We start from the raw sequence: 12559 nt of genomic DNA, 5'->3' as shown, positions 1-12559 counted from the left end.
AGGTCTAACACACTCCAAGGACTGGGAGCTGAAGCTAGACAAATTCAGACTGGAAATAAGGCGCCATTTTTGACAGTGAGGGTAAGTAACTATTGGAACAATTTACCAAGGGCCGTGGTGGATTCTCCATCATGGACCATTTTTAAATCAGGACTGGAGGGTTTTCTAATGGCTCTGCTCTAGGAATCATTTGGGGGAATCTAACTGGCAACTCCCTGCCCAGTGGTAGGGGCTGAGACTGGCCACAGTTGGAGATCGGAGTGGTTCCAAATGGAAGGCCTCCTTGCTATGGCAGGCTTGCAATTAAACGTAAACTTGTCAGCTTCAAGCAAAGACTGGTGTGTGGGCCTGTCTCTAGGCTTCGAAGTTCTGCAACAGGCCCAAGACGGGACACATCCGGGCAGTGGAGAAGCCCAAAGTGGTGGCTGGAAAGGTAGGACTGTGACCGGGGGAGCATTTATATCCTGCAAAAACCACTTAGGAGCCAGATACACGTGTGGAAGGCCCTCTGACCCAGGGCTGCTGCTGCCACTGATAGCCACCAGCTTCTAGAACTGACGGGGATGGCTTCTTGGCCTGACTTGGGTGCTACAGCTCCAAATCTTGACAGGGTCAACTCAGCCCTGCACTCTACCAGCACAGATACATCAAGCTCAATGGCCTGGACACTGGGGGAGGAGGCGTTGAGAAAACCGTGGTCTCAGCCGCTCTGTAGGGGCATTAAATGCTCCAGGGGATTTCTTGTCAGACATGGGGTTTGCCCCTGTATTCTCAGCCTGTTCCCCTTCTCCATTATTGTGCTGGATAATGGTTGTCTGCTCCCTCCCTCCCCAGAGGTGGCTGCATTTGAATGCTAATGTACAGAGTACACTGCCTTTCAGGCAACAGTGCAGGGTCAGGCCTGCGAATCCAAACTTATAAAAGATTGTCAGCTCTTCAGAGCAAGGAATGTCTTTTTGTACTGCGTTTGTACAGCGCCGAGCACATCAGGACCCTGCCCTGTGCCTGGGCCTCCAAGGTATTACTGCAATTTAAATAAATATTAAAACATTCCTTTGCCTGGCCTGGCATGCTGCCTGGGCCTAGCAGGGGACCACTGAGCACACAGGAGAGTCTCTCTGCTTTTAGTTCAGGTGCTCAGACCTGTAGCAGCCTGCAGCAGCCCAGAGCTGTCTCTAGTAGGAAGAGTGAATAGGCTGTTATGCATGGCTGACCCCAAGCCCAACCAGCTCCCACACAGCCTGACGCTTCCCCCAGCCCACTCCCTCCCCATCACCCCCAAAAGGCCACTAGCTCCCCCTCCACCACTTCTTACATCAAGCGAGGAGAGCAGGCTGCCCTGTCCCCCTCCTCCACTCTCCAGGAATTTGGGGGAGAAGACAGGTGGTCTGTTGTCCCCCTTTTCCCTCCCCAGGAAGATCTGCAGCTCCAACAGGGATCATCTACTGCTCTGAGTTTGTACAGAGCCTAAAAGGGGACCTGATCTTCACTGGTCATTAGACACAACCGTAATAAACATGATTAATAATAACAATAATCAGGGGTGTAATATGGCCTTTGGAACAAACACTAAGGAAATTCACAAACAAATAAATGCTATTAAAAAAATAAGCTGTAAGGTTAAGAGAGCGTGTTTGGGTAGGTTCAGCTTAGGCTCCTTCATAGAATTACACTTCTTGTGTTGCCAACTCTTACAATTTTATCGCCAGTCTTGCGATATTTAGTGGGCTTTGTTTTCTTAAAGTCCCAGCTCCTGGAGTCATATTATTTCATGAGAATCTCAGCTTGCATTTAAAAAGAAAAGAATAGAATGTTTCTAGCCTCTGTGGTTGCAGAGATAATCTTGAAAAAGTGAAACCCAAAAGGCTCCAACACCAAAAGGCAAAGAAAAAGATTCAAAATGTATCATTAAAAGACAAAGCAACTCGTGATTTTTAAAGACAAATGTCATGATTTTTGGGGAGAGGACAAGTCAGAGCACCAAGATATCAGTCCAGCAGCAACAGAGCAAAACCTTTCTGGTTTGGAATGTCTTTCTTGAAAAGCGTAGTGGGTCTAGCTGGTGAATGATGGACCTTTGTGAGGTATGGGCTACTTTAGGGAACAACATTCAGCTTGAGCGCTGCATATGGAAATGGCAAACTTTTCAAAAGTCAGGGAATTCCCACCATTGGCCTCCTATTTTGGTGGATTCTCCATCATTTGAAAGCTCGAGCTCAACAAGAAGTTCTGGGCTTGGGCCAGGAATCACTGGGTGATGCTCTCTAGCCTGTGTTCTGCAGGAGGTCAGATTAGATGATCTTAATGGTCCCTTCTGGCCCTAACATCTATTAACCTGATCTTCGCCTCCAGCTCCCCCTAGCCTGGCTCATTCAGATGGCATGCCCCAAGATGTCTACTTTATTTCTCTCCCCATGTCCATCTCAGAACCTGCAGTAGTATCATAATAATTTATATATTGCCTTTCAGTCTGATGATGCCAAAGCAATTAAAAATCTGACACACGATTCATACAGATCACTTCCCCGTATATCACTGAAATGCAGCCAGCTCTGGTGGGGTGAAATAGAAGTTCTGTTTCTATCCAAATGACAGCTAGCAAAGCACGTAACAGCAAGGGCAGGTTTGCTGTCCATACTAAATAGTCACCCAGACACCCTGCAGCATTCAACTTAAAAACAGGCCATTCACGATACAAGTTCCCCAGCGTTAACTCAGCCCTGCCACATATACTGGCTGGGCCCCACTAGGCTCTCAGGATCTGCTCCAAAACTCATTGAAAATCAGTAGACTCAGATTCAGTTTTAAAAGATTTGGACCTGGCCCTTGGTTACAACGGAGGCAGATGGAACTGTCCTCAGATGGAACTATCCTCATGCAAGAATTTGGCCCACTGTGTATATTTAACAATGAATACAGGACACAGGCCTTGATCTTACGCTAACTGAAGTCAGTGGCAAAGTTCCCATTTACTTTAATGCTGCAGGATCAAGGGTTAAATTCAGTTAATTGGGTATGAATCTGGAGTATCTGCACTGAAATCAGTGGCTCTGTTCTCTACTTTATAACTGCTTTAAATCAGAGCAGAATTTGGCCCATTAGAAATGAAAGAAACCTATTGGATTATTTAGTCCAGTGGCTCTCAATCTTTCCAGACTCCTGTACCCCTTTCAGGAGTCTGATTAGTCTTGAATACTGCCAAGTTTCACCTCAGTTAAAAGCTACTTGCTTACAAAATCAGACACAAAAAGACAAAAGTATCACAGCACACTGTTACTGACAAATTGCTGACTTTCTCATTTTTACCATATAAAATAAATCAGCTGGAATATAAATACTGTACTTACATTTCAGTGTATAATATATAGATCAGTATAAACAAGTCACTGTCTGTATGAAATTTTAGTTTGTACTGACTTGGCAAGTGATTTTTATGTAGCCAGTTGTAAAACTAGGCAAATATCTAGATGAGTTGATGTACCCCCTAGAAGACCTCTCTGTACCCCCAAAGGTGCATGTACCCCGGTTGAGAACCACTGATTTAGTCTACCCAAATCAGTGCAAGTCTCTTCCTTACAGTCTGTTTGCCAGTGTTTTGTCCCATTCAGATTTAAAATGTCTCAACTCCTGGGTCTTTTCTCTACTCCCCTGGGGACAGACCATTCCTTGTAATCCCTATTAAGTCACTTTCCCCAGATATTCAAGCTAAATTGACATTTGCTTTACTCCATCCCCTGAACTTCTCTACCCTCTCACAGATGTGCAGTGTGGCTGAATATATGTTGCTGTGGGTACCTTCCCTTTCCAGTTCTCCCTGACATCTGTGCATTTAAATTTCCACCCTGGATGCTCTATTATTGCTGTGGGCTGAAGAAGCTTGCATAAATTTTTTCAAATGCTTTCCAAATAAGCCATGAAATAGCTATATATTACCAAGAGCAACAGCAGAGCTGGTTCCAGTAATGACCTGCCTTTTTGCATCATGCTTAATCTATCACAAAAGAGATCTGCCTTTGTCCCACATAGCTCTAAGGCATTGGAGAAAAGGGTGGCTGCTGCTGACCCTTCTGAAGAAGAAGAAATCCAGTCTCCCACAACAAAAGTCTTAAGCATCCAGGACGTCACAGACAACACTACGCTGTGCACTATGACCCATTGAGAACTTAACGCCAAGAGGAGGAATAGAATTCCTGCTCCAAAACCCAGGCCCCTGCCACTTGAGTCAAAAGAGACCCAGAGAAGATGGCAGTATAGGGCCTAAGACACATAGCTGAGCAGTTCTGATTCCATCCAGTAGAGGGTAGCGGTTACACATACACAGTAGCTGCTTCTTTATGGGATCTAATCTATATTTCTCAAACACCCATCACTGTAGTATGTAGGGAGTTTATGGCTGACGTTTGAACCTCAAGACGCTCACCTGAATAAAATACCAGTCCCAGGGCAGAATGGATGGCGGACTGAGGTATGTGCTGGTTCCAGTATTTGTACATGGAGTGTCCAGCATTAGTGCTGGTCTTTTCTAATGTCTTACAGAGCCCACTTCTCGGGCACATGTGGTGTCCTTCTGATAGGCAAGTAGTGAGGAACCATTCAAGGCAGAAAGACAATGAAAAGAGAGAAAGAGAAATACAGATGGAGAGGGAAACCAGAGAGAAATGGAGAGGAGGGGAAGGAGAGACGCGGAAGGAAGGAAGGAAAGAAGGAAGGAAGGAAGGAAAGGGACAACTGAACTGAGCCCTGGAAGGACAGTGACTCATAACAGGTCTCTGCAAACACTAACCAACGCTGTATGTTAGAGACAGATCAATGCATCCAACTTAATTTGCAGCTCAGACATTTCGGGTTCAAAAGTTTGATTCAAAGGCCAGCATTATTGGGGTCACTTCATGTTCCACTTGGAGAAAAGGAATTGGGTGGGGGAACCCAATGGCAAAAAAGGAAGCAAAATATGGAGCAGAGACAGGGAAGAGTATGGCATAAAACAGCTCCTGCAGATTCTTTGAGCCTGTTTCTGCTGTCTTCCCCCTTTTTTTTTGTGATGCAGAAGCCGCGAAGGCAGGTTTGGGCCAATGGACCTCAGAGAGTCTCCCTGGCCACGTATGAACAGAAACGACTGTCATCAGCAGGGACTGCACCTGTAGCACCTCAATCCTAGGGATGGATGGTCACGGCCACAGGGGCCACGGTGCCAGCTGGTGAAATGTTGGAGACTCCTGTCACACCCCCTTTTTGCTTAACCACACCCCCTTTTTGCTTAGCCACACTTCTCACCATGATGGCTGGGACAGAGAGAGGGGAAGATGCAAAGTTATTTATGACATCAACCAGAGATCCCTCCGGTTTGATGGCCACTTTGTGCCAGAAGACGCTTCCCCATGCAATAAACCCAGAGATTCCTCCTGGACACAGGTCACAAAATATCCAGCCAGTACAGCCAGCGGACCACTTCCTGCCTCACCACCCTATCCTCGCCCTGGGGGACTAAAACAGACGTGACGGCTTTGCTCCGAGTCCTTGATCAAACAGAAGGCTGCCAGCACGGTTCTGTCACCCAGCCAGTGACCTGCATGGGTGCATACCTCTGTCGCTCTTGGGAGCAGATTGCAATCGTCACATTGGACAGATAACAGGATGGGGAGAGACAGAGGGAGACAGGCCCTAGATAAGGCGCTAAAATTAGCCCAGCTCATAATTGGAGGCAGGCAAGAGGAAGCACAGCTTTTAACCAGGTTCCTGTCAGTGAAATGCCAGCTCTCCACTAACAGCTCTTCAGTGAATGGACACAGCTCTAACCATACACACAGGGCTGGGAGCCCACAGACAAGCCCCCAGTCTCCTCTCACATCTGTTTATGTTAGTGTCACTCCATGGACGTCTAGGGAACCGTTCCCAATTGACAGCGAAAGAAGAATCAGGCTTGTAGGCCCCCTTCTGAGCTTTGCCAGTGATTTGTGGCATGATCTTGGGCAAGTCACTTGCCTGCTCTGTGCCTCAGTTTCCCCACCTGTAAGATGGGGATAACGATACCTCTCTCCCACGGGGCTGCAGGGTTCAATTTAGTTTGTAAGGCACTCAGATGCAAGACACTGGACAAGTGTGAGCTATTCTAGCCTAGACAACTGCTCTGTAATGTGCAGGATTATAAACACTGGGGACTCTGAAAGGACCCACCGAGCTCAGTGTCAAGTGGCAGAGTATCAGGGTTTGAGCACAGGAACAGTTAGACTGGATCAGATCCAGGATCCATACAGTCAGCGCTTAAAGTGGTCTGAAAAAAGTGTGTGGGCAGGAGGGGTCTATCATAATCTGAGAGCTGTGCTCAAAGTGCACCCCTCTGTGACCCAGCTCCATATTTAATTATGTTTTTTCCCCTGGACCTGCGATCTCTTGCAACCCTCCCGTCTTTAAGCCCTCATCTAGCCCAGTGTCCTGTCTCCATCAGTGGCCAGCATGAGCTGCTGCAGAGGAAGAGGCTAGAATCCCTGCCCCCAAGTAAAATTTCTTCCTAACCCCAGTAGCTAGAGGTTGGCTTTTGGTCTGAATGCTGGCCTCTGTTGGAAATCCAGAGCCTCTTTAACCCCAGTTTGCATCTCCTGCTCCATCCTGAATCCCATTCCCCAAACCACTGTTTCCTCTGGGAACGGCAAGCCGGAGCCTTTGAAATGGGAACAGGACAGTGCACCCATTCAGCGTGCGGCCTGGGAAATATGCCCGCCTGACATTTGCTGTCTGCATGGCTAAAGGTTTTGCAATGTGAAGGAACAAGCAGGCAGCTGTGTCTTCCCAGAGCTGTTCCCAGCCACCCTTATAACATCAGGTCCATGTGGTTTATATCACATGGCTCGGGTGTATGATTAATAATTACCCAGGAAAGCAGAGTGCACTTATCACAGCATCTGGTTCTCAGGGAGATGAGATTTTCTGCTCTCGGTTTATATCCAATATTCCAGCTGGGTGGAGAAGAGGCAGAAAGGGACCCAGTGACTCATCAGAGGTAGTGCAGAATGGAATGAGCAGCCCCGCCAAAATGAGGCCATGGCTACACTGGGATTCTGGCTACTAGCACAAACCCCTAAAGGAGACAGGATTCACTCTGGTGCAAATCATGTCTACCCTGGAGCTTTGCACTGCTGCAGCTACCAAGGTGCAGTGGGTAAAATCCCAGTGGGCAAAAGGCCTAAAAATAACCATAAATAAATACATACCACCTCGCTCTTTGATAGCACTTTTCATCAGTAGGTCTCAAAGCGCTTTACAAAGAATGTCAGGATCATTATCCCCATTTTAGAGATGGGGAAACTGAGGCACAAAGGGGCACAGTGACTTGCTCAAGGACACCCAGTGGCAGAACTGGGAACAGACCTCAGGTCTCCGAGTCCCAGTGCAGCGCTCTACCCACCACGAAACACTGTCTCCCTAACATACTCTAGGTTCTCCTGACTGCCTGCCCTCTGCTCTCGCTGCACGAATTCGACCCTTGGACTAGAACGCAAACAGCTGATGCATTGCCCTTTAGAGAAGGAGACTGCATAAGAAGCTGGGGGGCTTTTTACCGGTCGCACACAGCAGAAAGCCAGGTCACAGAGACACACAGACAGAGCCTAGCTCAGCCACATTAAAGTCACAGGCACTGCAGTAGGGACAGGAAGGTGGAGAACAAAGCCAGGATAGTGACCTGGATCTCAGTTCCATTATCACAGCTCTCATTAGCCACCCTCACAAAACAGTCGCATTAGCCCGGGGACTGGGCCTGGGGGGACCGGCTTCTTCTACCCAGGGTAGCCATTCTTTAGGAGGTCAAATTTCTCATCTTTTGGCTTCTGCACTGGGCCTTCCGCACTATTCCTCAAACGCACCTTGATCCTCACCTGCAGCCCCTGCTACTTATTCAGTCCCGGCCCTCCCCCATCCTAGCTCAGCCAGTGCCCCTCAGTCCTCTCTTCTCATTGTTATTTACTATTTGTATCGCAGTAGCACCCGGAGCCCCAGTCATGCACAGTAGCCTCAGCATGCTAGGCACTGTCCACACACATAACCTGAGGACGGTCCCTGCACCAAAGAGCTCACGCTCTCAGTCCGAGTTTCCCCACACACAACTCGGCTGATGCACCTTGGAGCTGACCTGCAGGGCCGAAAGCAGAGGGTCACCGTGCTAAAGACACAGGCCTGGACTGGCGACAGGATCCATCATTTAGCACAAGGTCTCTCTGCAATCACTTTCCACTGGCAACAGAAGAGGAGGGGAGCGGAATCTGGGGAGCTGACAGAGTCAAGCCCAGAGTGGAACAGCTTTCCTCCATCCTCAATAAGCTTCCCACATCTCCCTCCTGCCGCGCGAGATGACAGGCCAGCGACATGCTCTCTGGCAGGAAGACACAAGCATCTGGCAGCAAATCGGGGATCTGCTCTTACCTGCTGCTGGCTTTGTTCCTCCAGGTTGAGTTTGACCTCGAGAGACTGCCGTGCTTCCAGGAAGGCCTTGCGGTGCTTGCGATCTGCCATGTAGTAGGACATGATGCCCACAGTGATGGTGCACAGGTAGATGGCGACATTGGACAGGATCTTCAGAGAGAGAGAGAGAGAAGGGGTGACATCAGCGCCGAAGGGAAAGACAAGAGGGAGCTTGCAGAAGACAGGGACATTGCTGTCCACACTCACCACCGCCAGAACTGCCACATGGCCAGTCCCATGGTCCGTGTATCCCAAAATCATGTCTCCCACAGTGGGCTGCTGCAAATGTTTCAGAGAAAGGAATAACCACCACCACCACCCTGAATTAGCCTGAACAGGGGCCTATAGGAACATAGGAATTGTTAGACAGGATCAGACCCAAGGTCCATCTAGCTCAGTGTCCTGTTTCTCACAGTGGCCTGCACCAGCTGCTTAAGAGGAAGGTGCAAGAAACCCCCCATAACATCTCATCCTAACCCACAATAGTCCTGACCCATGAGGCTTTACAATCCCTCCTTAGATTCTTATTTCTTGGTCTTTACCATTATAACTCTGGATATAATTTTTGCCCTCTTTGCATCTTGTTCATGGCTTCAACAACTTCATGTGGCCACAAGTTCCACAGTGTAAATCCACATTGTGTAGGAAAGTATTTCTGTTTATCAGTTTTGAATTTGCCACCTTTCAATGTCCTTTTGAACATTCCATAGATCAATTCTGTAATAAACCCAGAATGCCCCAGGACCTCCTGGCTCTCTCTATGCTGAACAGTATGATCACTCACAACTTCATGGTCACAGCGCAACAAGCTCTCAGCTCCTCCTGCACTGCACCCTGAATTAAAGGAGAACCTCCTTGTAATCACTAACAGTAGAGGGCCTATGACACACAGTTGAACTGCTCTGGCTCCATCTGGTAGAAGGAAGGAAGACACATACACTAAGCAGTTCATGAGGATCCTATACCATGTGGAGAGGGGCAAAGGGTCAGCATTCCATAGGCTTGCTCCAGTACTATGTAGTGGCAGTGTTAGTCAAACCTCTGGTAAGAACAGGGGAGCCCACCCATGCTCCTGGATGTGATTTCCGCTCCTCGCTCAGCAAGGTTCCAGTGGGACTTCATATTTTTAGAGCCTGTTGTACAGGCACACCGCACTGTCAATCTGAAACCTTGGTAACTTCTTTAGCAGAGTTTCAAAGTGACAGCACCGACGTGCTCTGCTGTGCTGCTATATATAGATGTTAAATAAATGATCAATAACCCTAGCGGCAGTGACATGATCTTTTTATTATGTTCACCCTTGCCCTCCCCTCATCATACCATGTGCTCGTTTAGATTAGTTCCCTTCACTCAGGGAGGGATGGTATCTTTTCCTCGTCTAAAGTGTCATGCACATTCACAGTGCTGTATAAACAAAACCTGAGATGATGATGATGACGATTTAGGAGTAACGTAAGCAAGGCCTGTTGGTGCTGTGTAAGCTGAAGGGGATGACTTACCCTTTTAAGCATCAGGTTTAAAATGCCTAGGGACCTTGGAAACACCAGTTCAAATCTCAGCAGCCCATCTGCATCTGCTCAAGGGAGACAAGCTGAGTAGTCTAGGTTGGAGTGAGGGCCATTGAAAGCAAATCTCCAAAACCTCTGTTCTGGGCAGACATGGTACTTCATGGAGCATACGTCCATCAATGGCTATTAGCCACGATGGTCAGGGATGCAACTCCATGCTCTGGGTGTCCCTAAACATCTGACTGCCAGAAGCTGGGACAGGACAACAGGGGATGGATCACTAGATAACTGTCGTGTCCTGTTCATTCCCTCTGAAGCACCTGGCACTGGCCACTGTCAGAAGACAGGACACTAGGCTAGATGGACCATTGGTCTGACCCAGTATGGCCGCTCTTATGTTCTTACTTTTTGTACGAGTACTATTATCCGTATTCTTGTAGTGCCTAACAGCTCCAGCCACAAACCAGGACTCCATTGCGCAAGGTGCTGTACAAATGCAGGTTTGCTCTGGTGCCCTTTCCAAGTTGCTCCTCCCCACTGTGCAGGGCCTCAAATGGCTGGACTGCGTTACTCAGGAGATCACACTGGTCCCTTCTGGTCTTAACATCTGCCAGTCGTCTACTTCTCTCATCCGCCCCTCACATCATGTACCAATCCTGCTGTTTTCTTCTCTACTATCAAAGGCCCGGCCCTTCCTCTCTGGCCTCCTCAACCCCTACAGTCCCTAGCCTGGCACTGGGAGCAGAGCATGTCTCTCGCACACACACCCGCTCTTCATTCCCCTTCCCTATAACAGGCTTCAGCCTCACTGCATTTGGGCCAGGATGTGGTTATTCACTCAGCGAGGGAGCCGAGTTACCATCTACATATATTGGCCTCTCTCTCAGACAGGGAGCAGGGATTTTGGGTGCCAAACTCAAGACACCTTCAAGGGGTCTGATTTTCAGAAGTGCTGAGCCCTCTGGAAAAAGTCAGACCGCTACTATAACGTGTCTCAGCCACTAGTCACCTTGGCCATTACTTTTTTCGCAGGCAACAGCCCATTAACGAGCAGAGACATGAGAAAGCCACTTCTGTCACACGCCAAGCCGGCGCACTCTCTGTTTTCTGTGCTGGCCTTACGGCCCTTTCTGTCACCCCTAGGGAGACGCATTCTAACTTCTCTTCATTAAAACTTGCTTAGCTGTTTTGGAAAAAGTCATCAGGTCTGTAATCTCCCGGGAAGGCCCCGGGGGAAAGGAACCTCTTGAGCAGTTCTGCCCCAAGCTACACACTTTGCTACGCTGAACACAGAGGCGGGGGGGAGGGGAAGTCTATGCTGACACAACTCCACGGAAAGGCGTTTCACCCATTTATACTAGGTCCAGATACAAACTACTCCAGGCACAACTTCAGATTATACTCACTTCTATAGAATTCCTCAAGACAACAGAGAACATACAGTTTATTTGCACCTGTTTCCAGTTTGAGAACTTTAAGTTCTCAAAAAGCAAAAACCACTGGTAAGGGTCCTACAACCTCACAGCTGGCCGGCTTTCCTCGATCCCGGTGATCAATAATAATCCTATCCACTTCTCAAGCACCGCCTTTCACAGGATCTCACAGTCCCATCCAAAGGTTAAGGACGTAATCCCTCAGCCCCTCCGTGGGCTGGGGGAAGTGGAATCATCCCCATGTTACAGATGGGGAAACACATGCAGAGAAGGGAAGTGACTTGTGGGATTTAAGCTTAGATCTCCCAAGTTCCAGCCCTGCGCTTCAACTACAAGAGCATCCTTGGTTAAGCATTCTAGATGACAGACGAGTCTATGGGAGCCCCATGCCTGGGAAAGGTGAGGATGGCTGTTGAATACAACAGGCTGACCTGTCATCAGCCCTACAGTGATTGGGAGGCATATCACTGGGGCTGCAGGAATCCTCGGTCTGTGGAAGAGATGGATAGGCACAAATGCTGACATCTCAGCAAGGTCACAGGTCAACGTGAACCACACAAATCCTTAGTGGACACGTCGCCACATTAAAAACAATGCTCAGTTCAGTACCATTGGCATGTCCGCTCAGGAAAGACCCAGGAGTGGAACAGCAGTGAGGCAGCAGGTCATCACTGAGGGGCACTGGCAGAGCGAAACGTGTGGAACCCAGAGCTTAAATAGCAGAGAGGCTGCAGGTTGGGATTGAGGGGCACCAGCAAAGCTACTGGTGGCAAGCACAGAACTGGAATAGTTGAGGTCAGGATTGAGGGCCATTGGCAGAACTGTCTGTGAGGAGCCCAGGGCTGAACTAGCAGGGAGCTGCATTACTGGACTGTGCACTGGCACAGTTGAATAATGCAAACTCTGGTACAATTTCTGTCACCCAACCCTACCGCTGCTCAGAAGAGGGATGGTTCCACCCCTGTTTACACCCTGCACCGCCACTGCATTCCACTTCACTCCTGGGCTGGAGCACATGGAAGGGACACAGACAAGAAGGATGAGTCATTTCAAGGACTAGAGATAGGGAAGCTCCTTTTGAAGCAATGGAACCTGTTCCTGGCCTTCCCTTTAAGCACTGAGAAAGGAAACCATGATTCTCAGGAAACCCTGATATCCCACCCC

At 48.6% G+C, this 12559-nt stretch overlaps 1 protein-coding gene across 1 annotated transcript in view; it reads right to left on the bottom strand.

Moving 5' to 3' along the window:
- Nucleotides 1-12559, bottom strand: part of ADCY3 (adenylate cyclase 3) — a 110191-nt gene that overhangs the window by 82051 nt on the left and 15581 nt on the right. The window contains 1 exon segment of the mRNA XM_032790532.2: nucleotides 8416-8565. Within this exon segment, the coding sequence (XP_032646423.1) occupies nucleotides 8416-8565 (150 nt within the window).

This window comes from Chelonoidis abingdonii, chromosome 3, assembly GCF_003597395.2.
Source record: "Chelonoidis abingdonii isolate Lonesome George chromosome 3, CheloAbing_2.0, whole genome shotgun sequence".
Taxonomy (NCBI): Eukaryota; Metazoa; Chordata; order Testudines; family Testudinidae; genus Chelonoidis; species Chelonoidis abingdonii.
This window is presented reverse-complemented; position numbering and strand designations above follow the sequence as displayed.